At 40.5% G+C, this 25835-nt stretch overlaps 1 protein-coding gene across 1 annotated transcript in view; it reads right to left on the bottom strand.

Annotated features, from left to right (window-relative positions):
* LOC308271035 (nesprin-2-like) overlaps nt 1–25835 on the bottom strand; it is a gene marked incomplete at both ends in the record, with an annotated part of 71182 nt that overhangs the window by 1258 nt on the left and 44089 nt on the right. The window contains 10 exons of the mRNA XM_080707163.1: nt 1840–1989; nt 3672–3836; nt 6260–6447; nt 6736–6814; nt 8671–8830; nt 9986–10098; nt 10931–11095; nt 19252–19389; nt 22097–22198; nt 25110–25210. Coding sequence (XP_080563289.1) covers nt 1840–1989; nt 3672–3836; nt 6260–6447; nt 6736–6814; nt 8671–8830; nt 9986–10098; nt 10931–11095; nt 19252–19389; nt 22097–22198; nt 25110–25210 — 1361 coding nt within the window. The remainder of the gene's footprint in view (nt 1–1839; nt 1990–3671; nt 3837–6259; nt 6448–6735; nt 6815–8670; nt 8831–9985; nt 10099–10930; nt 11096–19251; nt 19390–22096; nt 22199–25109; nt 25211–25835) is intronic.

Below are 25835 nucleotides of genomic sequence, written 5' to 3'. Positions count from 1 at the left end.
ACAAAGTCTCACTGAATTGCAAAGGGCCTCACTAAGTAGCTGAGACTGTCCATGAACCATGATCTTCCTGTCTCAGCCTCCCAAATGCTCGGATTACAAGCGTGCACTGCCACATTTAGCAACAGATCTCATTTTAAATGGTCTGAAGACTACTGTATTTTAAAGCATATTGCACAAATTCCCATATTTACAGATTTTCCTTCATTAGGCATTCTTTTTTTGTGTTTGTTCTCTTTTCTGAAGTACGGGAGATCAAACTGAGAGCCTGCCACATGCTGGGCAAAGCTCTACACTCAACTATACTATACCCTAAGCCCTCATTCATTCATTCATTCATTCATTTTTTTTTTCAGCACTGAGGATTGAACTTAAGGGCTTGGGAATGTTTAGGTGGGCACTCTAACCACTAAGCCACATCTTATGCCCAACTAGAAATTCATACAGATGGAAATCTTAGGAAACCATCATGACAACTGGCCAAAGCCAGTTAAAATTACTTAAGCTGTTCAAATGATTCAGTAAGAGGTACATTTTTTTTAAAATCATAGGAATTATATCTTCCATGTATATAATTTTCTATTTTTTTCCATATTCTTACCTATAATCTGACAGCCTCCACCCTATCCACCCAATGAGGAAGATCAGTTACATCTACCCATTTTATAGAAAGAAAGCAAGATACTAAACCAGGCATGGTGGTGCACATTTGTAATCCTAGCTTTCGGGAGGCTAAGACAGGAGGATCATGGTTCGCAGACAGCCTCAGCTACTTAGTGGGGGCCCTTTCCAACTCAGTGAGACCCCGTCTCAAAATAAAGAATAAAAAAATAGAGCTGGGGTGTAACTCAGAGATAGAATGCCCCTGGGTTCCATCCCCAGCATCACAAAAGAGAAAGAAAGAAAGAAAGAAAGAAAGAAAGAAAGAAAGAAAGAAAGAAAGAAAGAAAGAAAGAGAAGGAAAAGAAAGAAAAGAAAAGAAAAGAAAAGAAAAGAAAAGAAAGAAAGAAAGAAAGAAAGAAAGAAAGAAAGAAAGAAAGAGAAAAGAAGGAGGGAACAAGCAAGCAAAGAGGCCAGAGGCTAGCCTAAAGCTAAAGCATTTCTAAATAGTAGTCAGAAAAAAATCTAAAGAAATGATGAACTCAACTTCTGCCCCTCAGCAGCCATGTCCATTTCCACGTGACCGTGGGACCCAGTGGAGTAAGAGACTGCATCATGAAGAGGACCACGTGGGGTTTGTCCTGGAAACTCATTATAACTGCTTCGAGCAATCTATATATTTACCACTGTTTCAACAATATAGTTTTGTTAAAAGAAAAACATCAAAGTTAAATTATTCCTATCTGAGACAGGCAGAGTGGTACATACCTGTAATTACAGCACTTGGAAGACTGAGACAAGAGGACTGTAGGTTCAAGGCCAGCCTTAGCAACCTAGCAAGACCCTGTTTCGAAATAAAAAATAAAGAGGGCTAGCCAGGCATGGTGGCGCACGCTTGTAATCTCCATGCTTGGGAGGCAGAGACAGGAGGATCGCCTCGCTGGCTTAAGAGACCCTTTTTCCTAATTAAAAAAAAAAATTATACACACACACACACACACACACACACATACACATAGGTCTGGGAGTGTAGCCCAGAGGTAGAAGGGTTTCCAGGAACCCCAGTACCACAAAAAAAAAAAAATAATATATATATATATATATATATATATATATATATATATATATATATATATGGCTATAGCCAGGAGGCAGAATGCCCTTGGGTTCAATTCCCATTACCACAAAACAAAAACAAAAAGATTATTTACAAATAAAATATGCAAACTATAACCATATTACCTTTTTATTCTGATTATCATTTTCAGGAATTTCTTTTGGCATATTTGTCAGTAATTCAACAGCTGGTTTTTCTCTTTCAGAGACCAGAATATTTCCATAATCAGTAAGAATGGGTAGATCCTGGTTTGTTGTAACTGGCAGTTTCATTTCCTAAAAATATTAAGTTCGTGAAATTTAGTAATATTTCTATTTGTACAGTAATATATATTATAGAAATAAGTGGATATAATATATTCAAATATATCCTCAGGATTTACCAATCAGGAACAAGCTACAAAATATGAGAACTTCTTATAAAACACCTAGGTCTTAAATAGTTAAAAATAAGAAAATTAATAATTTAAATAAAAAACTTACTTATTGTAAACCTTCTCTTATGAAGCACTATGCTAAATATTAAGATAAATAAGCCCCGCGTGATGACTCAGTACTGAAGAGGCTGAGACCGGAGGATCACAGTTCCAAGGTTAGCCTCAGCAACCATGCAAGGCTCTCAGCAACTACATGAGACCTTATTTCAAAATAAAAAGTAAAATAGGACAGGGGGTAGAGTTCATAGGTAGAACACCCCAGGAATGAACGAACACACACACCACCACCACTGCTGCTACCACTACTACAACTACAACAAATAAGAGCCCAGATCCTCAGGAATGAATGAATGAACACACACACACACACACACACACACACACACACAGCCCAGAATGTGTTAAGGAGTTTGACATCTCATAGGCAAAACAATGCTTTTGTTATTCTTTAATGGTAAATAAAGTTCAACTAGAAAGCTACATATTAGAAAGGGGTTAAAAAATTAAATGTTATCTTATATACCCAAGAGATATTGAAGCATATGTCTGTATAAACATATGCAAAAGTCAGAGCTACACTGTTTATAAAAGCCCACAAAGTGGAAAGGACCCAAATGTGCATCAGCTAATGAGTGGATAAATAAGATGTGTTATATCCACAAAGTAAACTATTTATCTACAACAAAAAAGAATAAAATGCATAGTTATATTGTGCTATGATATGATAAACCTTAAAAAACACCTGCCACAAGAGATCACATATTATATGATTCCAATTATGTGAAATGTCCAGCACAGGCAAAATCATAAAGAAGCCAGATGTGGTATCACACACCAGTAATCCCAGAACTTGGGCGGCTGAGACAGGAGGGCTGCAGGTTCAAGGACAGCTTCAACAAGCAGTGAGACTCTCATCAACCTAGTGAGATCCTGTTTCAAAATAAAAATTAAATAAGGGCTGGGGGCAAAGGTAGAATACTTCTGGATTCAATCACCAGAACTAAAAAAGAAAAAACTAAATAGGGCTGGGGGAATAGTTCAGAGGTTGGGCCCCCTGGGTTCAATTCCCAGTACCACAAAAAAATTAGAGAAAGTAGAGTAGTGGTTAATTGGGGTTGGAAGGTTTGGGAGGAAACGTAGAGTGACTGGCTCAGGGATTCTTTGGGAAGTGATGATAGTGTCCCAAAACTCACTGCGGTGATGGCTGCACAACCCTGTGAATGTGCTAAGCAGTACCAAGTTAAATGAGTGAATCAGCCAGGTGTGAAGGCAAATGCATGTAACCCCAGTATTGGGGAGGATGGAGGATAGCCTCATCAATTTAGCAAGGCCTGCAACAACTTAGTGAGACTCTGTTTTCAAAATAAAAAAGAAAATAGGGTGGGGTTGATGGTGGAGGGTAGCTCAGAGGCAGAATGCCCCTGGGTCCAATCCTCAGTACCACAAAAATAAATGAGCGAATTGCATAATGTGTGAATTATATCTCAATAAAGCTGCTATATTAAAAAATAAAGAACTTACAAGCGGAGTTTTAGTAATAAACTTTCTCCATCTTTTATTCAGCCTTCTCAGTTCTTTTGAAATAGATGATCCAACTTCATCATTGCTGACTTCAATTAAAAAACTGGCCACTTGATTTAAAGCAATATGTTCTCTATTCCATTGGGAAAGTATCTCCATGGGAACCTACAGAACATATAAGCAACGTAAATATTTGTTTTTGACATGATATTTATCTATTAATGATGATAAGTCTTTACCAAGGCTAATTATAAGCAAAAATGAGTATGAAATTCTTTGGAGACACTTGGAATCTGGACCACTAGAGAATTCTAGCCAGGTGTAGTGCCACACGCCTGTAATTCCAGTACTTGGGAGGCTGATACAGGAGGATCACAGGTTCGGAACTAGTTTCATCAACTCAGCAGCACCCTCAGCAACATAGTAAGACCCTAATTTAAAATTTAAAAAACAATTTGGGGGTACACCTAGGTTCAATCCCCAATACCAATAGAGAGAGAAAAAATAAATTCCACCAGCCCTGTTGCTCTAGCACTTTCTCTCCAACTGCTGTTTGGCAGCTGCTCAAGCCCTGTTCTTACTCCTGATCCTGGACTGACAGGAAGCATCCGCTCTATCTTCCTACGGAGCTGATGAGCGTATAGCAGAGGCTACAACTTGCTCAATTAGTGGAACCCTTACTACCTCGGTGCTGTTTACATCCAGTCTCTAGGCCAAGAGTTCTCCTCAGGTCCAACAACATAGCAGCTAGCACACGGTGGCGAGAGAGACATACTGCCAACGTCTCCCCCAAAGTGTAACGTATCCTGCAAGGTCTCTGGAGCAGCCCAGGGCATCTCAGCACAATCTGGGAACTGCATACTTAAGATTGCTATTTATCTCAGATACGGATAACTAGATATGAATAGAGGACCCTGAAAGACAGATGAACTGTGAGCCCTGAAGAGCTGGACTTCTCGTATCCGTGTGAGGGACATGGAGAAGAGACAGCTCATCAACCCCTATAGAACTCTTTTTCACTCACATACTTGACACAGATATTTCTTTCATGCAAATAACTATGCATTCCCCATTAAGTAATTTTAGTTGCCATTTGGAAAAATGTTCTGTCTGCATGGCTATCTATGTCCATTAGCAACAGAACTAAAGAAAGAAGAACTAACATGACAACTGGGAGACAAACTCCAACACGATCAGCAAATGGAAACATGAAGACTCTCCCTGACATTTCTTGCCGCCCCTCCACACCAGCCTACAGTATTTTGATTTTTCTGCCCTAAAATCTTGGAAACGGCTGGGCATAGTGGTGCAGGTCTGTGGTCCTGGTATTTGGGAGGCTGAGAGAGGAAGATCACGGGTCCAAGGACAGCCTTGGCAACATAGCAAGACCCTGCTTCAAAATAAATAAATCAAGTGGCCTTTTTATCTTCAAAAAAGATAAAAAGGACTGGGGACACAGCTCAGAGGCAAAATGACCCTGAACTCAATACTTCGAACCAAAAACAACAAAAAATCCTGGGAAGGTTTTAGAAGTCAAAGATTTTAACCAAATAGAAAACAATAACTTTTAGAAAACAGTTACTTAAGCCGAGCATGGTGGTGCACGCCTGTAATCCCAGTGCTTGGGAGGCTGAGACAGTAGGATCACGGGTTGGAGGACAACCTTAGCAATTTAGCAAGACCCTGTATCAAAACAAGAAAGCTCGCTGGGCGTGGTGACGCACGCTTGTAATCCCCGCGCTTGGGAGGCTGAGACAGGAGGATCGCACAGGTTTGAAGCCAGCCCCAGCTACTTAGTGAGGCTCTCAGCAACTTAGTGAAACCCTGTTTCCAAATAAAATATAAAATAGGTCTGGGAGTATAGCCCAGAGGTAGAAAGCCTCTGGGTTCACCCAGTACCACCAAAAATAAAAATAAAAATAAAAAACCAAGAAAAAAAATTTTTAAAGGGCTGGGAGGTATAGCTCAGAATTAGAATGGCCTTGTGTCCAATCCCTAGTACCGCCAAATAAAAAAATACATACATACATATAGTTATTTTTTGTGGTACTGGGGATGTAACCCAGGGGCATTTAACTTCTGAGTGGCCCTCAGCCCTATTTGTTATTCTTTATTTTGAAACAGGGTCTCACTGAGTTGCAAAGGGCCTCACTAAGTAGCTGAGGCTGACTTCGAACCTGTGCAATCCTCCTGTCTCAGCCTCCCAAATGCTGGGATTAAAAGCGTGCACCACTACACCCGGCTCAGGTATTTATTTTAAATACATCTATAAGCTCTCCAGTATTGCAGGTATTTTATTTCTTCTTCTAAAAGCTTAGCAATCTCTCTCCCCAAAGCTGTACTATATGTATAAATTACACCCTAACCATGCTCTCTGTGTTTGTAAAACCTATAATGTAGCTAAAATGTCCTTTGGGCTATTTTATTAGAAAAAAAATTTAACTCTTTCCTAGACCTTGGAGGATTTTCCCAAAAGATGAGGAAGAGAAGTTTACTCTTTGAATTTCCACTTTGGATTGAAAGGAAGAGTGCTCGCACGAAGTGAAATAACAAGTGGAATTCAGAAGGCGGCGTTACGCTTCCAGTACCTCTGTAACACGTTCCTTCTTTGTCTCCTCAAAGCAAGCCTTGAGCAAGCGGATGTTTTCCATGTAAGTAGCCCAAGATGTCAGGACTTTTTCTAGAGTGGACTTGACATTGTATATATTTTTTCTGTACACAGAAATATTATGTTCCATCATCAAATATTGTTCATTAATATCCTCACATTCTCCAGCTAAAATATTAGCAAAACAAGAAAGTAATCTTAGAAAACATCTTAGTGCTAACAAAATAATACTGTTAAGAAAGTTATTTATATAGCAACGAACAGCAGCCAAATAAACATATTCTCTGATGATATTCAAAGTGAAAGCGAGAATTTTCCAAGGAAAATTCTTGGAAATGAAAACAAGCAACTAACGTGAAACTGATTTTCTAAAGTATTAACATAAAAAGCAAAACAGATGAAATTTCATTTTCAAGTGCTGGTCATTCAACCAAAAAGTAATTTGAACTACTTTACCCAAATTTTTCTGAATTTCTTCACATTTTTTAAAAGAAGTATCAAGTTGAGCTAGGAATTCTTTTTCATCAATAAATTTCTGCAAAGGAAAAATATTGATAGCTTTTACTTTTTCAAAAATTTGCCAAGACATCTAGATATTGACATACAGACATTAGCAAAGCACATAGATAGCAGAATTTCCTCTTTACTTTATTACTACATATTTGAGTAAAAGAAGAGAAAAAGCAGTTCATGGAGGAGGCTAGTTAAGATCTAGGAAGCCCAAATCTGACACTACATGACGCCTGAGAAAATTTACCTTAAGGTGGAGTGACATGGTTCAAAATGATTTATCTCTTGTGAGAAAAAGCAAGTGAACTATTTATAGCAATTTCAAAATCTCCAACTTTACATATTTGATTAATATGCAAATGTACCAGTCACTCTTATTTCATGCTTTATTAATGTTGAGTAGGTTTTTGTTAACTTTAGTACCTTATGTTATAAATTGTCCTCTCTCTCTTCTCTCTCTCTCTCTCTCTCTCTCTCTCTCTCTCTCTCTCACACACACACACACACACACACACACACACACACACACACACACACTTGAGAAACCATCTATTAAGTTCTGCTATGGAAAAATACTGAGTTGACCCAAAACTTGTATTTACTGGATATTTTTTATGTGCTAATATGCTGCTATAATTGCTTAAATAGAAAAATAAAAATTGAAAGACAGGTGAAGAGATAAAAAAAATATTCAAAATCTGGTTTAGAACAATACTTCCTGTTGGGGAGCATACAATGTTCATTTATAAATAAATTTTTCTTTGAGTTTTTTTTCCATTTTTGTAATGAAATTTTTAAAAAAACCTAGATTTTTATCATCACCCTCTCTTCATTCTCAAATACAGGGAATCAGAAAGAAATTGGCCCAACTGGACAAACTTTCTGTGATGCTTCAGTTTTAATTTAGGCATGAACATGCTTAGATTTAAATCACTTGAAACTTTTTTCCTATACATTGGAAGAATTAGAGCACAAAGAAAAGTTCCCCAAGAAAAAACTTCAATGTATTGTTTGTCCTACTATTAAAACTTAAAAGATTAGTATGGCACAGGAGCACACAACTGTAATCTCAGTACTTGGGAGGCTGAGACAGAAGGACTGCAGTTTCATGGCCAGCCCCAGCAACTTAGAGAGGGCCTGTTTCCAAATGAAAAAAGTAAAATAGGGCTGGGGTATAGCTCAGTAGAATGCCCCTGGGTTCAGCCGGGCGTGGTGGCGCACGCTTGTAATCCCCACACTTGGGAGGCGGAGACAGGAGGATCGCGCAGGTTCGAAGCCAGCCGCGCTGGCTTAAGAGACCCTGTTTCCAAATAAAAATATAAAATAGGTCTGAGAGTGTAGCCCAGAAGATGCCCAGTACCACAACAAATGAATGAGTGAATGAATGAATAAATTAATGACGTTGGAAATGTAATTCAGAGGCAGAACAATGGTAGGTTTAATCTCCAGTAGCAAAAAAAAAAAAAAAGCTTGAAAAGTTTACACCAAAATGTTCTAAGAAAAAATCTAATTGTTGAATAAAATAATGAATTGGAAGAAAAAATCTAATTGTTGAATAAAATAATGAATTGGAAGAGAAAATAATATAAAACACAATTTTAAGTAAATGAAGGAATTTTAAGTGGAAGAAACACTGGAACTTTCTCTGTTATGTTACTGCCCTGGCTAACTGCATCATGTGAACAGTGCTGTTCTGTTTCTTGCTCTTCCTTAAGCCTGTTATGTGACTACCTGCAACTCTTTTCTCCGGGCAATCCCGAAGCTAATACACCAACAGACCCCGTCCCCAAATCTGAAGAGGTACCAGGAAACTGTGAGAAGGAAAAATGCGAGCCCAGCACACAGGGAACAGTTACCCCCAGCACGGGATAAACAGCTTACATGCCAGTCTTCCAGTAATAATTCCACAGATTCCTTCTTCCCAAATTTGATGTTCCAAATATCCAATTTTGATTTCACTTCATCTAGCAAACCAAGAACTGAGCACTTGTAGTAATGAAATTCTACAAGCGGAATGAACTTCCCTGAAAGGTTGTTGATTCTGGAAAATAGTACAGATTTTAGAATTTAATATAACTGGCCAAATGTGAAAAATCTGTTTGACATTTTTTTTTAATATTGGGGCTTTAACTTTCATACACATATGGAACGTAAAACAGTGTGGCCATTTCTAAGGTAAAAACAATGAACAGAACTTTTTCTGAAGAAATTATTCCACTACTGAGAAATTCTGTGATAAAGTGTTGACCTACAAAATACCTTACTAAACTCTGAAAAGCAGCCAGGCGTCATGGCACACGCCTGTGATCCCAGGACTTGGGAGGCTGAAACAGGAGTATCACAGGTTCCGGTACAGTCTCAACTACTTAGGCCCTCTGCAACCTAGCAAGACCCTATTCCCAAAAAATAAAATAATAAAATAAAATAGGGCTGGGGGTGTAGCTCAGGGGCAGAATCTGCCCCTGGGCTCAATACCCAGTACCAAGGGGGTAAAAAATTGAAAACCTCTATATAAGCTGCTGGTAGGGGTACACACTTGTAATCTCAGTACTTGGAAGACTGAGACAGGAGAATCACAGGTTAGAGGACAGCCTCAGCAACAACCTCGTGAGACCTTGTTTCCAAACAAAAAATAAAATACGGCTAGGGTGTAGCCCTGAAGTAGAATGCTTCTAGTTCCAACCCTAGTACCCCAAGGGGAAAAAAATGAAAACTTCTATACAATTCAATGCAACTATAGTTTAAAAGTTTACATATAAAACAGTTTTCATCAATAAGGCTGACACCCTCTCATTATTCTAGTAAGTTAATTATGAGTAATGAAAACAGATGATGCAAACAACTATCAATTAAATAATCTCTATAATTAAGAGTTAAGTGCTTTCATATATCTCCTCCCATTTGATCCAGTATCTTTGTGAGCCACAGACTGGATGATTATCACTATCTTATTTTCACAAACAAGCCAACAAGCTCAAAAAGACAGAACCTGTGTCATAGTATTCTACCAGTCAATAAAAAGGTTAGCGTGCTATAAGATTATTATGTAGTAACATGAAGGTATCACTATTGAGATTCTTTAAAAGAGAACACGATGGGGAGCTATCTAAAAGTCACATTTCTGTGGCCCCTGTGGCATCTCCTCTTGCCCACACACAGACAGTACAGTGGTTTGTGAAACGGTGACGTTACAAACCGTCTTTTCATCTCCTCCAACTTGTCGGGCGGCACCAATGGCGAATGGTTTTCATCTCTATTTTCAAAAGTCAGGAGACTACCGGAATGGTAGTCACATTTATCCATCAGGCCCTGAAAAGAAACAGCATTAGAGAAGCCTGATTTATTGGCAAACGCTGCAACTGTGGGTCTGTTCATCTCACTCATTACCTCTTCCTTAGGAAGGTCATTAAGTATCTTTCTAACTAGAATTTTATGAATAAATATAGTAACATAAATGTTTTAAATTAAAACTTTTTTGAGAAACAGACTAATTTCTTTGATGAAACCATTATTAAAACCTTCTGGGTTTTGGTGTCTTTCCCATTTCTTTGGGGGTTCAAATGTAAATCTTACATGAGATTTTTTTCCTATTATTTTAGTGTGAATGCAGTTTCCTGCATTTTAAACCAATCTCCTCTCAAACTTTTTTAGATCAGACCTTACAGTTGCTTTAAAACTTACTGGACTCAAACTTTGGTGTGCGTGCGCGCGTGTGTGTGTGTGTGTGTATGGGTATGTGTGGGGGGGGATTAAACCAAGGGGCATTCTACCTCCAAGCTAACCCCCCCCCAGACTTATTTTTTATTCTTTATTTTGAAACAGGGTCTCCACCAAGTTTCAGAGGGCCTCACTAAATAGCTGAGACTGGCCGGAGAACCTGCGACCCTCCTGTATCAGCCTCTAAAATCCGGGGATTACAAGTGTGTGTCACCATGCCAAGCTTCTTTGGCTTTATTGAGCATGCACAATGATCACAAATGTGAAAATATCTGCCAGTTCCTCAAACTCCCAGGGATCTTACTCTGCACTGTCTACTACCCACTGTATTTGGTTGTCTTCCTTCTAGGATAAGATCTTCCTCAAGAACAGAATCAAAATCGAACACAGTGTTGGTTTTTCCACACCTCTTTCCATTTCTCACCTTCAATAAAGCCATTTTCTCTTGGGTCAGAGACTTGGCTTCAGAGTAATCCTGGGAGGCTGGGGACTCTTCCTGGGTGAGCTTCTCCACCTCCTGGAGCCAGGCCTCAGCTTCACGGAGAGGGGAGGGCAAGGCGCCATTCAGCTTTGTTTTCCACGCATTAATCTAAAAACAAAGGAAGATGACCTTCAGCTGACTGTTTCTAGCTTATTTCTTCACATATAGTACCTTTAGTTCTTTAGAGTTCCTCTGAAAGCCAAGACTGATAAGCGCGATGCATTAGCCAAGGAAATCTTTATCAATGGACAAACTCCTTAATTCTAAGTATCAATTAGCTACTTGCTGATCAGAAATAAAAGTTGTTCAAAAGATGTAAAAAAAAAAGAATGTAAAAAAAAAGTTATAGAAGTCAAGGAATTTCAAAAGAAAAGAGCCACGCGTGGTGGCATATGCTTGCAATCCCAGTACTTGGGAGGCTTACACAGGTGGCTCGCAGGTTCCCAGCCAGCCTCGGCAACTTAGCGAAGCCCTCCACAACTTAGACCCTGCTTCACAATAAAAAAATTAAACAGAGCTGGGGGTTATAGTTCACAGGTATAGAATGCTCCTGGGTCATTTCCCAGTGTATCACCACCAAAGATAAATAAATAAAAACAAAAAGATGTAGGAAAAGAAGAAATGAGAAAAAGAAATGCTTGGATGAATCCATAATGAGTTATATGGGGAAAATGTGAAATATAAAAGGCCATACTCTAAGCAGGAATGGTCATACTTAAGACCTATTATTTGAGCCAGGTGTGGTGGCATGCACCTATAATACTAGTACTTGGGAGGCTGAGAAAGGAGGCAAGTGTGAGGCCAGCTTTAGCAATTTGATGAGAATGTTTCATATAAAATATGACTGGGGATATAGCTTGGAGGTAGAACACCCCTGGGTTCAATATCCAGCACACGAAAGAAAGAAAAGAAAAGAAAAGAGAAAAGAAGAAAGGGTAAGAGAGAGGATGAATGTATTATCTAAAAAGTTGTATGCCCCCGTGTTATCTGACATTATAACTCTATACTTTCCACACAGATTCAGTGGTTATTTTCCACACTAGGGCAAACCACATGTTCACACTAGCTAGCTCTTCCATATCTCCTTCACCACACCCTCCAAAGTCCAGGCACACCTCTTCCTTCCCACCACTCCCTGCTGCACACGTGAATCACACAAACCCTACAGCCTGCTCCCCCAAACACGCGAGGCCTCCGACCTCACTGCCTCTGCTACCTCGATTTCCTCCATCCTAACCTCCGTCAGAATCCACACAACCATTTGTTCATTCACGAGCAAACATGCTGTGCAAACAACCTGTTCTGAAAGAGCTGGGGAAAAACTCTAGAAGGCTCTGGCGTGGAGACGGGACAGGGATGGTCACTGCCGCAGAGCACTGAGCAAGGGAGAAGCAGCTGGGACATGGAAGTACCCACAAAACACTACACCCGAAACAGAAACAACATACAGCCCCCATTACACAACGTGAAAATACAGGTCTACAAAACTCACTGTGTTGCCAGGCGTGGTGGCGCACGCTTGTAATCCCAGCATTCGGGAGGCTGACACCCGAGGATCACAGTTCACAGACAGCCTCAGCTAAATAGTGAGGCTCTCTGCAACTCAGTGAGACCCAATTTCAAAATAAAGAATAGAAAATAGGGCAGGGGGTGTAGCTCAGAGGTCGAATGCCCCTGGGTTCCATCCCCAGACCCCCCCCAAAAAAAACCTCACTGTGTGCTGAGCAAAAATATCCAAACCAAAAAGATACACAAGAAATGTTTTAGAATGGCGGCCTACGGAGATATGGGAATGGAAAGAAAGCACAGGTGCAGGACCTTGCCCAACTCAGGTGCCATGGGTGGAAGGAAGACTGGAGTTTGACACAATTGCCTACATCAGAGGGTCGATCGATAAACAAAAGCCTCAGCTCTTGACTGAAGCACCTATCACAGGAAGCAGACAGTATGGCAAGTGATGTAATGGCGCCAGGCAGAGGAGCCAGGGGAGGGGCCAGAAGGACCCTAGACTCAGGACCAGAAGCTTGCATCACACATGCAGGGCTACTGCTCTGACTCCTAATGACTAAGATTATTATTCTTCTTTTTCCTCCTCCTCCTTCTTCTCCTCCTCCTCCTCCTCTCCCCAACCCCTTCTCTTCCTCCTCCTCCACCCCCAGGCCTATTTTATTTTTTATTTGGAAATAGAGTTTCACTAAGGTGATAAAAACTTCCCTAAATTGCTGAGGCTGGCTTTGAACCTACGATCCTCCTGTCTCTGCCTCCCAAGTACTGGGATTAGAGACATGTGCCATCACATCCAGCTTAAGGACTATAATTTTAAAGCACAACAAAAATCCACTCCAAGGCCATCTCCTTTCTTGACTACTGCCCTAACTCATGAAGAATGTGATTTTTATCTATACAACTTATTTATTGCTTTTTATGTGGTATGCTCATCCCAAAGACACTCCTCTGAAGATCAAGCACAAATCAAAATTTGATCTACTCAAATAACTTTCCCTGATGAAAGCATGGGTCTTTATATTTTCTCCTCCCGTGGTCTAGTTTTACTGAATGAACCAATACTATTCTTAAAGCTTAATTTTTATTTTTTTATTTTTGGTGGTACTGGGGTTCCTGGAAGCCCTTCTAACTCCAGACTACACTCCCAGACCTATTTTATATTTTTATTTAGAAACAGGGTCTCCTAAGCCAGTGCAGCTGGCTTCAAACCTGCACAATCCTCCCGTCTCCGCCTCCCAAGCGCGGGGATTGCAAGCGTGCGCCACCATGCCTGGCTCTAAATTGTTTTTAATTAAAGGGAAGAAGTAGGCAAAATGTGTACATGATTGGATTATCCGATTATTAATTCATTCAAAAATATTTATTGGGTACCCATTACATACAAAGCAAATATATAAAAGACATTTGACCAACTACCCAGGTATACAAAAAGAGAATTGCAGCTAGGAGTAGAGCTCAGCGGGAGAGTGCTTGCCTACTATGCACAAGCTCCTGGTTTCAATAACCACTACTACAAAAAAATATGAAAAACCAGACTCCTTTACAAAGGCAGTCATATTACAAAAGTCATTAAATACTACAGATTTTTCCATTTGGTTTGCTTTTTTTTTGCCCCTTCCAAGCTTATTTTCTCAAAAGCATAGAGAAAAGACAATCTCACAATTTTAATCAACTATATGCCATTTAGACTCTAGTTGCAAAAAGAATCAAACTGTTTTTATTTCTGTATACTTGTAATAAGAATAAAGCAGAATGTGCTTTATTATATTTAATTGTGTATCTCCAAGAAGCAAGAGATAAAACTGATAGACCCTCAAGATAAAGAGAAGAAAGACAGCTCTAGTTCAACTATAATTCCTTACACAACTAAAATAAAAATGAGTATATATTTGGGGGGATTTGGGAGGGCTGTTGGTGCTGGGTGTTGAAACCAGAAGAACTGTACCTACGAGCTACACTCCCAACCCTACTTTTCATTCTTTATTTTGAAACAAAGTCTCGCTAAATTGCAGAGGGCCTCACTACTAAGAAGCTGAGGTTGGCCATGAATCTGCAATCCTCCTAAGTACTGGGATTACAAGCGTGAACCACCATGCCTAGCATGTGCGTGTGTGTGTGTGTGTGTGTGTGCACACGTGTTTCAGTACTGTGGATAAAATTTAGGGACATTGTACCTTCGAGGTACAACCCCAGTCCTATTTTTTAGTCTTTTTATTTTGAAATAGGGTCTCACTAAGTTTCAAAGGGCCTCGCTAAGTAGCTGAGGCTGTCCACATACCACAATCCTCCGATCCCAGCCTCCCAAACGCTGGGATTACAAGTGTGCGCCACCTCGCCCGGCTATGTGTATATATTTTGAATAAAACCAAACTTATGCTTTTTACTCAAGGCCACACTCCAAATATTTACGTAGCAGTCAGAAGAAGAAAAACAGAGGTAATGTTTACCTTTCATTCCTTCTCTTACTCAATTAACATAAAAAACTGGTTCCATACTTCTTTTCTCAGACAATTACTATCGAATTTGGCTAAAAATTTATTTAAGATCTTACAGGTCAAAATCAAATACTGTTCCTTTTTTTTCTATAGCTGTCTTAAAACCATTCACGAGGCTGCTTTAAGATATCCATGTTCTCAAACGACTGCAACAAAAACTGTATGGTATTTAGTTTTTATACATCAGATAACTTTAAAATTAGCAGGTCTCAATTCGCCACACTCGGACAATGAGCTGCAGTCGACTGGACTAAAAAATTAGATTTCCAAGATATTGTCAATTTGCAGCACTTGATCTTGGCATATTATTCTTTTTGTGATTTTTTTCTCATTATTTCAGGTAATTTTTCCAAATCATATGTCAGGCAATTAGGCCAGGTCTCTGTGCCCTGGAACAGGCTGAACTGGACCGACGATATCTGATTCCCTGGTTTTTATATTGTAAGGACCTGTCACACACAGCTCTTGTCTCCTTACTGTAAGGTCAGGTTTGAAGATACGGTTGCAAGACAAGAGCTCTCTTCCCTGGAGGCAAGGATTCCTCGAGCTGCACTAGTTCCTCAAAATGAGGTCCCTGAAAGGGTGCTTCTTTTAAGCCACTGGACAACTTTTAACACGCTTAACAAATGGTGTGAAAAATGTATTTAGAAAAAATATATTTGGCTATCCATCCTGATAGCCAAACTGAGATCAGCAAATTTCTCCCGTCCAGGGCCACAGTCAGAAGTTTTGACTTGGGGCCATATCATGTCTCTATTAACTCATTAAAAAGAGTGAAGTCTGTCATAAATGCATCTTTAATGAACTCCATAAATTTATTATAAACCATTTCACTATCCACTGAAAATGATTGAATCTTATGATATTTCACATTATACCTCCATAAAGTTATTTTTTTAATGGAGGCAAAATACTCTGTGTGTGTGTGTGTGTGTGTGTGTGTGTGTGTGTGTGTGTGTGTGTAGTGCTAGGGATTGAACCCAGGGGTATTCTATTTTTAAACTATAACCCCAGCTCTATTTTCTTGTCTTTTTTTTTAGTTTGAAACAGGGTCACTAAGTTCCAGAAAGCCTTTCTAAGTTTCTGCAGTTGGCTGTGAACCTGTGACCCTCCTGTCTCAGCCTCCCACGTACTGGGATTCCAGGCACGTGCCATTGTGCCTGGCCAAATGTTACCAAAAAAAAAGTAAGCAAAATTGTCAGTGCATTATTAGATCTTAAGCATAGATTTCCAAACTTGTTTACTTCACCCTTTTCAAAAAATATTCAGCATCCCCTGGATACTTCTATGGCCCCCTTATTTTTATTCAATGCACCCTAGGCTATTGCCACCCTGCTGGGTCACTCCAACATCCCTTGGGGAGGTGGGGATCATCAATCCTGGGAATCTATAAACTAAAGGAAATTTCTGGGCATAAGGAAAATTAGCTCAATGGAAACCAAAATCTATAGGAAGAAATTAGAAATTATAGATGTTAAGATAAATATGAAATACTAATTTCTCTTAAATCCTTCAAAATATATGGTTGTTTAGGGCAAGACAATTCTAACAAGATCTTGGAGACTTTAACATATTTCTATTTCATACGAATGATATATATGTATAACAGAAAGGATAAGATGTAAATGAATTCATTAGATTGTAAGGCTTTTACATGTTGAAAGAAGTTGTACAATTACAAATAAATTATACAAAGCTAAAATTTAGAATGTATACTGTCATCATCCCTGGAGCAACCACTAAAAAGGTGCTAGAAAGAGTCAGAATGAGAAAGTCAATGGACAAGTAAGAATGGAATTTTAAAAAGAAGAAAAAACTTGACAATTCAAAACAAGGTAATGAAGGAATTCAGATACAAAAAAAAAGAGAGAGAGAGAATAAACAAAACAGAGTAAAATGCTATACCTACTGAACTGATTTTTTGCAGGTCTGGGGATGGAACCCAGGGGCATTCGACCTCCGAGCTACACCCCCTGCCCTATTCTTTATTTTGAAACAGATCTAACTAAGGTGCAGAGGACTCACTAAGTAGCTGAGGCTGTGTGCGAACCGCGATCCTCCGGTCTCAGCCTCCCAAATGCTGGGATTACAAGCGTGCGCCACCACGCCCGGCCTCCTATTGAACTATTCTTGACAATGACATTAAGTACAGATGACTAAGCAGGCCAATGAAAAGGCAGGGATGTCAGAGTAGACAGAAAAGCAAGAGCCAATTTTTTGTTGTCTTTTAAGAGACACACTATAAAGACTCAAATAGTTTGAAAGTAAATGAAGGAGAAAGACCTGCCATACAACCAACATCACAGACTGCAAAGCCTGCATTCACATCAGGTTGAGTGGATACCGAGAAAAACAGTATTGCTGAAGACAAGCAGGGACATCCCATAATGGTCACAGTGTGAGTGTCTCAGGAAGACATAACAACCAGGACATGGATGTACTCAAAAAAGTTTTTGAAATCCATAAAGCCAAACAGGACGGAATGAAAGAGAGATTTCTGTGCTAAATTTTAATAACTCTATCAGCAATTGATAGAACTGGACAAAATGCCAGTCAAGACACAGATAATCTGAATCATGTTAACCATCTTGCCCTGCGTGATATTTTTAGAATATTACACTAAATAATTGTTTTTCAAATCCACATAGCTAGACACTATGTGGGGCCATAAACCAAATTTACTAGGATAAAAATGATAGATATATTCGGAAAGACACACATAAACACACCCATCCGTTTCCACATTTTCTGGGTTTGTCCCTACTCTCTTCAAGCATCTATTGATATGGAAACATGATGGTGGAGAAGTTGCCAGCCACCAAAATATGTATATCCACTGTGTCAAAATATGTACAATCTAGCCGGGCGTGGTGGTGCATGCTTGTAATCCCAGCATTTGGGAAGCTGAGACAGGAGGATCGTGGTTTGTGGACAGCCTCAGCTACTTAGTGAAGCTCTTTGCAACTCAGTGGCACCCTGTTTCAAAATAAAAATTAGGGCAGGGGGTATAGCCTGGAGGTCGAATGCCCCTGGGTTCCATCCTCAGACCACCAATAAATAAATAAATAAATAAATAAATAAATAAATAAATAAATAAATAAATAAATGTACAATCTAAATTGAGCGTGGTGGGACATGCTTATAACCAATACTTGGGAGGCTGAAAAAGGAGGATGGCAGGTTCACGGCCAGCCTCAGGAACTTAGTGAGCCCCTCTACAATTTAGTGAGATTCCATTTCAAAATAAAAAATAAGGTGCCAGGCGTGGTGGTGCACGCTTGTAATCCCAGCATTTGGGAGGCTGAAAAAGGAGGATCACGGTTCACAGACAGCCTCAGCTACTTAGTGAGGCCCTTTGCAACTCAGTGAGACTCTGTTACAAAATAAAGAATAAGCTGGGTGTGGTGGCGCACGCTTGTAATCCTCGCGCTTGGGGGGCGGAGACAGGAGGATCACGCAGGTTCGAAGCCAGCCGTGCTGGCTTAAGAGACCCTGTTTCCAAATAAAAAGTATAAAAATAGGTCTGGGAGTGTAGCCCAGAAGTAGAAGGGTTTCCAGGAACCCCAGTACCACCAAATAAATAAATAAATAAATAAATAAATAAATAAATAAATAAATAAATAGGGCTGGGGGTGTAGCTCAAAGGTAGAATGCCCCTGGGTTCCACTTGGTACCACAAAAAATTTAAAAAAATAATAAAATAAGGCAGGGGGATAACTCAGAGATAGAATGCCCGAGTTTAGAGTTCAATTCCCAGTACAAAAAAAAAAGAAGTACACTCTACCATGACAGACCAAGAATAGGTAGCAAATAACTTTGAATAAGTTTTTATTTAAGAAGAGTGTTCTAAGCCGGGTGGTGCGTCACACACTTGTCATCCCAGTACTTGGGAGGCAGAGACAGGAAGATCGTAGGTTTGAGGCCAGCCTCAGCTACTTAGTGAGGCCCTCTGCAACTTAGTGGGACCCTTTTTCAAAATGAAAAATAAAAAATAGAGCTGGAGTTTAACTCGGAGGAAGAATGCCCCTGGATTCAATCCCCAGTACCACAACAAAGATAGATGATAGATATCTAGACGGACAGATTCAAGTACCGTCCAAATGATGCTACAGAAAAGATGGCAAAGAATCGGCCCCATTTCCTGATGCAGCACCTGTCCTGTCCTTGACAGAATTCTCCTGGGAATCTAGAGTCAAGCCTTCACCGAAATAAACAGAGATGCTTGGGAAAGCATTCCTCTGGTCAACACAACAGCGCAGTGACCTGGTGGGTGAGGCCGTCCCAGCCTTTTCTCAGCTGCAACGCGTCTTCACTGAGCTCCTGCGGATTCTTTCTCTGCGACAGGATTTCCAAGACAGATTCCTTCTCTTCGTTGAATGATTCCAAAAAGGACATCAGGCTCTATGATTAGAAGAATAAAGGCCAAAACCTTTAATTCCATTATAAGATGGAGTCTATTATTTGAATGTCTACAGCTAAAGGTTAAATAAAAGTTCTGACTTAGATAAAGGTAAATTCCCCCAGTCCAGTGGCGCCTTTCTGATCTGGTTTCTTCCTTCAGTGCAGCCTAATAATTTGGGTACAACCAAAGGGCCCTAAGTCTCGACTTGTGCCGTGTGTCACTAATTTGGATTTTTACTGGAAGGGAGTGTCCAGGCCACCTGGCCCTAGAGGAAACTTATGATACCACATGCACGGTGCGGGCTGGCTTGTCCTCCCCGGACATGGGTTCACGAGAAAACACAGGAGTACGTGTGCAACTGGCATCACAAAAGTTTGACGTGCATAAGCGATTTTCAGTGTTTATGATTAACTGTACTTAAGCCAATTTTCCCAATTCATTTTATACACACTTAAAAAGAAAAACCTTCTCCTTGCCCTCAAAAATTTATTAGCAAAGCTTTCCCTGGTTCACATTTGTGTGAAATGTCAGTATTTGAGAATTATCGATTCCACTGGGCAGAGTGTAATCCCCGTGACTCAGAAGGCTGAGGCAGAAAGATCACAAGTTAGAGGCCAGCCTGGACAACTCTTAGTGAGACCCTGGTCTGGAAATGAAGAAAAAAAAAGAAAGAAAGAAAAGGTAGCTGGGGATGTTCCTCAGTAGTAGAGCTCCCCTGAATTCAATCCCTAGACCCATGAGGAATTGTGTGTGTGTGTGTGTGTGTGTGTGTGTGTGTGTGTGTGTGTGTGTGTGTGTGTGTTACTAGGGAAGGAACCCAGGGTCATCCCAACTCTGAGCTATACCCCCACACCTATTTTCAATTCTTTATTTTGAAACAGAGTCTCACTGAGTTGCCAAAGTCCTTTCTAAGTATCTGAGTAGCTGAGGCTGCCCGTGAACCTGCAATCCTCCTGTCTCAGCCTCCCAAATACTGGGATTACAAGCATGCGCCATCACACCCGGCTAGGAATTAAATTTTATGTGAGCTGGGCATGATAAGATACGCCTTTACTTTGGCACCTCTGAGATTTTACAGGAAATAACCACCTACCCTGGAGAAGCTAGGACTTGGGAGGTGACTGCTTAAACCCCATCTGAATCTTTGAGTTACTACATGGCTTCAGATAAGTCATGTAGTCCCTCCTAAAATAACAATTCCAAACTCCACAAGATGTCTTAGTTAGAACATGCTATCAGCAAGGTGCAAGGGACATAGCAAATGTTCAATATGCGGTGATAATAAAAATAGTTATCATTAGGGCTAGGAACGTGGCTTGTGGCAGAGCACTTGGCCTACCATGTGTGAGGACCTGGACTTAATCCCTATTCCCCAAAAGAAAATCATAAAAATAAAACACATTATCATTATTCCCCAAAGGACTGTGGGGTTGAAATCCTATGTTATAATTCTCAGACGCCCCACTACTGAATTCCCACTTTTTCCTTTTATTCAATATTCACGCCGAAAAGTGTGTTCTGCTATAAACCAGAATTGGAGAACTTTTCTATAAAGGGCAAGACAGTAAATATCTTAGGCTTTTGGGGGCTATATGGTCTCTCTTATAGTTACTTAACTCTAGGGTGATAGAATGAAAAACACCTACAGACAATACTTAACCAGCAGGGCTCTGTTCCAGTATCAGTTCATGTACAGTAACAGTAACAGGTATCCAGGTTCATTGCCCATAATTTGCAACCCTTACCACAGACTGTTAATGCTCAGAGTACTGCACGGAAGCCAGGTGTGGTGACACACACTTGCAAGGCTGAGACAAGGAGAATGCAGGTTTGAAAACAGCCTCCGCAATACAGTGAGACTTTATCAGCCTAGTGAGACCTTGTTTTAAAACAAAAAATTAAAAAGGGCTGAGGGTGTAGCTCAGATGTAGAATACCCCTTGGTTCAATCCCAAGTGACAACACACACACACACACACACACACACACACACACACACACACACACAACTCCAATAGTATTACCAATACCTGTGACCTTGCTAGAAATGCAGGCTCTTAGGCCCCAGAACTACTGAATGAAAATATGCATTTTAATAAGATTATTCACTGATTCATATGTACATTTGAGTTTCAGAAGCATTAAACTAGAATTCAGCCCCAAAACCTAGAGTTAACTTAATATTTAAATACTTAACCCTAAGGCTGGGTGCAGTGGTACACACCTGTAATTCCAATTCTTGGGAAGCTGAGACAGGAAGATCGCAGGTTCATGGCCCGTCTCAACAACTTAGTGAGGCCCTGTTTTATAAAAAATAAAATAAGGGTGGGATTGTAGCTCGGAGGTAGAATGTCTCTAGGTTCGATCTCCAGAACCAATGAAAAAATAAATGACTCTGAGATTGCTAAAATGGTATTTACTACTCTCGCCTAAATGAGTAAGCTACAGATAGGTGTTTAAAGTCATCTCACGCCGGGCGTGGTGGCGCACACTTGTAATCCCCGCGCTTGGGAGGCTGAGACAGGAGGATCGCACAGGTTCGAAGCCAGCCTCAGCTACTTAGTGAGGCTTCAACAACTTAGTGAGACCCTGTTTCCAAATAAAGTATAAAATAGGTCTGGGAGTATAGCTCGGAGGTAGAAAGCCTCTGGGTTCCACCCTCAGTACCACAAAAATAAATAAATAAATAAATAAATAGTCATCTCACCTGATACTCTTTACAGAAGGGCTCATTTTCTGCATCCTTTAGCGCCTTCTGGAGTTTGGTTTCTTGCAGAGCTAGCCAGGCCATGGCATCTCCCATCTTGCTCTGTAATTCACATACACATACACACTGAAACTCTGTCCTTAACAGCTTGAAACATCAGCAAAATAATGTCAGCATTACACACCAATGGCTCACTATGCCAGAGGATTATTTTGCTTATTCATGTAACACTTTTAACTTTTAAAGGACATCAAAACTAGCATCTAAACATCATAATGTGCTTAAGGGGAAAAAAAAGGCAAGTAATTCCCCTCTTTTATTTCCTTTTTGCCTATTTTCATTACGCTTTAGTTTTAGAGAACATTATTCTAAATCAATGTTTTATAGTAGGCATTTTAGAAGAGTTCTTTCTAATAAGTCTAAATAGGAGGTAATTCAAAAGATGTTCGCTACCTAAAAACTACACTGACATCAAAAATATCCTGAATGTTTTAAAGATGCTAAAATAACAGTGTTAGAGGCTGTGCTAATGCTCTCACAGAAGTCAGCAACCGTTCTCCTCTTGATTCTTGCTTAGGTGATAAGCTTTCTTACTTTTGGAAGCAGCTTTCACTGCTAGAGAATAAAACAGAAATAACACCTTCTTTTTAGTCTTTCTTGACCTTCATTTGCACTTTTCTAGTAAGTAAGAGTGTTCCTAATATTTTTGCATTCAATTTCATGGACAGTTGCATTTTTTATTTTACTTTTTAATATGAAAATTAATTAGAAAAGAGTAGCTCCTCAGTAGGTCAGAAATAAGCGAACTGAATTATAAGCGTGAGTCTCAGCACGAGTCTCGCCTCCAGAGCCAGCAACGCTCTGGCTCGCTGCCTCAAACACCACAGCTGGAAAAACAGAGGACTGGTCTGTCACATAAAATGCACGTAAACGTGTCCGAGAAAGCAGCCTAAAATAAATAATATTCATGAGCATTTTACTAAATTCTTAGCGCTCATACATCTTCCTAGAAGCAAAATAAGGGTTTCTTTTCGGCTCAGTGATTTTTTTAACAAAATTTCTACTCATATTTTATGTAACTGAAAGCGAAAGGGGAAAGTTAAATAATCAAACGGCAAATCTAACAGTAATCCCAGAGTGTCCCAACGAACAAGGATCCAGGGTAGAACACAACGCTCCATTTTGTAGGAATTACATGATTCCCTTTATTTGAAGCTAAAGAACAAGCAAAATGGAAATGTGCTAAAACTGAATGATACCGGTAGTCCTGCAATCACATCAATATGCTAGAAACCACTGAGCTGCACACTTCGGTTGAATTTGATGGTATATGGCAATAAGCAAATAAAAATTATACTAGACAAAAATTTCATATCTTGAAACTGTTTAGATAAAACTTCAGTATCTCAAAGACTGTTTAAAAGCCAACATAACTTACTTTATCCTATATAATACGTATCTAAAACTTGTCTTCAATAGCTCTGTAAAGTTTAAGCAACTATTACTTTTAAATTAAAAAAAAAAGAATAAAAGTGGGTGTGGTGGTGCATGCTTATAAACCCCAGCACTTGGGAGGCTGAGACAGGAGAATCAAAGGTTTGAGGACTGCATCAGTAAAACAGGGAGACTGTTTTTTGTTTTTTTGGTGATACTGGGGGTGGAACCCAGGGGCCTTCTACCTCCGGGCTATACTCCCAGACGTATTTTATACTTTATTTGGAAGCAGGGTCTCACTAAGTTGCTCAGAGCCTCACTAAGTAGCTGAGGCTGGCTTCGAACCTGTGTGATCCTCCTGTCTCAGCCTCCCAAGCATGGGGATTACAAGCATGCGCCACCACGCCTGGCTAGGGGGGGTGTTTTTAAAAATAAATAAATAGAGCCGGGCGTGGTGGCGCACGCTTGTAATCCCCGCGCTTGGGAGGCTGAGACAGGAGGATCGCGCAGGTTCGAAGCCAGCCGCGCGCGCTGGCTTAGGAGACCCTGTTTCCAAATAAAAATGTAAAAATAGGTCTGGGAGTGTAGCCCAGAAGTAGAAGGGCTTCCAGGAACCCCAGTACCACCAAAAAAATAATAAAATAAAAAATAAAAATAAATAAATAAAAAGAGCTGAGAGTGTAGCTCAGAGATAGAACACCATGGGTTCAATCACCAGGAGAGAGAGAGAAAGAGGGGGGGGGAAAGAAAGAGGGAGGAGAAAGGAGAGAGAGGAGAGAGAGGAGAGAGAGGAGAGAGAGAGAGGAGAGAGAGAGAGAGAGAGAGAGAGAGAGAGAGAGAGAATATGAATGAGTATAGGCAAAACTAATCACAGTGAAAAAATTAGAAACTGGGTTGCCTACAAATAGTATGTAGAGATGGGAGGTCCAGTGGAATATTTTGGGTCATAAAAATGTTTCACATCATGATGACTGGAGTACAGATTACATGGGTATTTATATGTGCCGATGTCGGGAATCCGGCCCGACAGCTGGCAGGGCTTGGCGAGATGATGAGTACCGGACGACTCGAACACAAACCCACGAGCCGGGAGTCAAGTCAAGCAGGATCTCCCTTATTTCTCTCCAAGCAGTTCTTTATATAGCACCAAGCCACGAGGGGAATTTCCATGAGGAATAGCCTAGCCTATCCGGGATAAATATCACTAGCACGCAGTTTACAGCCAATCCCAGGCCAGTACATGAGCCATTCATGTGTGCAGGAAGCTCCTTTAAAGGTAGAAAGGGAAAAACCGCTCAGTCTCCCCACCCATAATGAATGGGGAAACCACGCCTTCCTAGCTTCCTCCAGGCGCCATCTTGACCGTTTTTTGCTGCATCACTTTACTTAAAGTTTTGCCTTAGGCCGTAGGCCGCTCAGGCCGAATCTTCTTAGGCGCTGTATAGACACACCCCATCATGCCGAAACACACAGAACCACACCATAAATTTCCAGATACAAATTACAGCTCAGATTTAAAACTTAAATCATCAGGAGTATACAACAAAAATGAGCTTGATTTGCCTTGATAAAGACTTACCTGAGCCGCATCTTCAGTCCCAGGTGCCTCCTTTGAATACTGCAGAAATTGCGCCACGTAGGTCATGATGGACTTTTCATCAGGGTTAACAACATCCACGTCTGCAAGACACAGACAACATGCTACCTACCGATCAGCTGCAGCCGTGGCTGACTAGTCAGTACTGGAGAACGAGCCACGCCACGGCCCACGCCACTGGATTCACGGGCTCTTGAAATGAACCAGAGCAGCCGAGTAACCACGCAACCTCCGGTGGGCACAATCTTAGCTGTGCACAGGCTAAGGGCTCAGATGAAGAGCCAGGGCGACCTGGGTGGATTCTGGCACGAGTATGTGCAGCCTCAGTCTCCTAGTGATAAAGGAGACCTCTGGGTGCTATACGTGTGAAGTCCGCGTAGTCAGGGAAGTGAGGAGAAAAGGAAAGCGCTCCTCTTCTTTCTAGAAACACGGTGCCAAAATCCCTCCAGTAGTAGAGGAACACAGCAACTGGAATCGCCTCCTGACACACCAGTCTAGGCATCTTGCAGGAAACCATTTTCTGAAGTGTGTGTGTGTGTGTGTGTGTGTGTGTGTGTGTATAAAATATATATTGTGTACAAGATTTGTTCAAACATCCACAGACATCATTCACTCATTCCAGGAACAAATCTGCTCAAAGCCTTCCAAGGTCCAGGCTTTGCACTGCACTGATTTAGACTCCATGGTGGCCGGGCGTGGTGGCACACG

The sequence above is a fragment of the Muscardinus avellanarius genome (genome assembly GCF_963383645.1).
Source record: "Muscardinus avellanarius genome assembly, chromosome: 12".
Taxonomy (NCBI): Eukaryota; Metazoa; Chordata; class Mammalia; order Rodentia; family Gliridae; genus Muscardinus; species Muscardinus avellanarius.
This window is presented reverse-complemented; position numbering and strand designations above follow the sequence as displayed.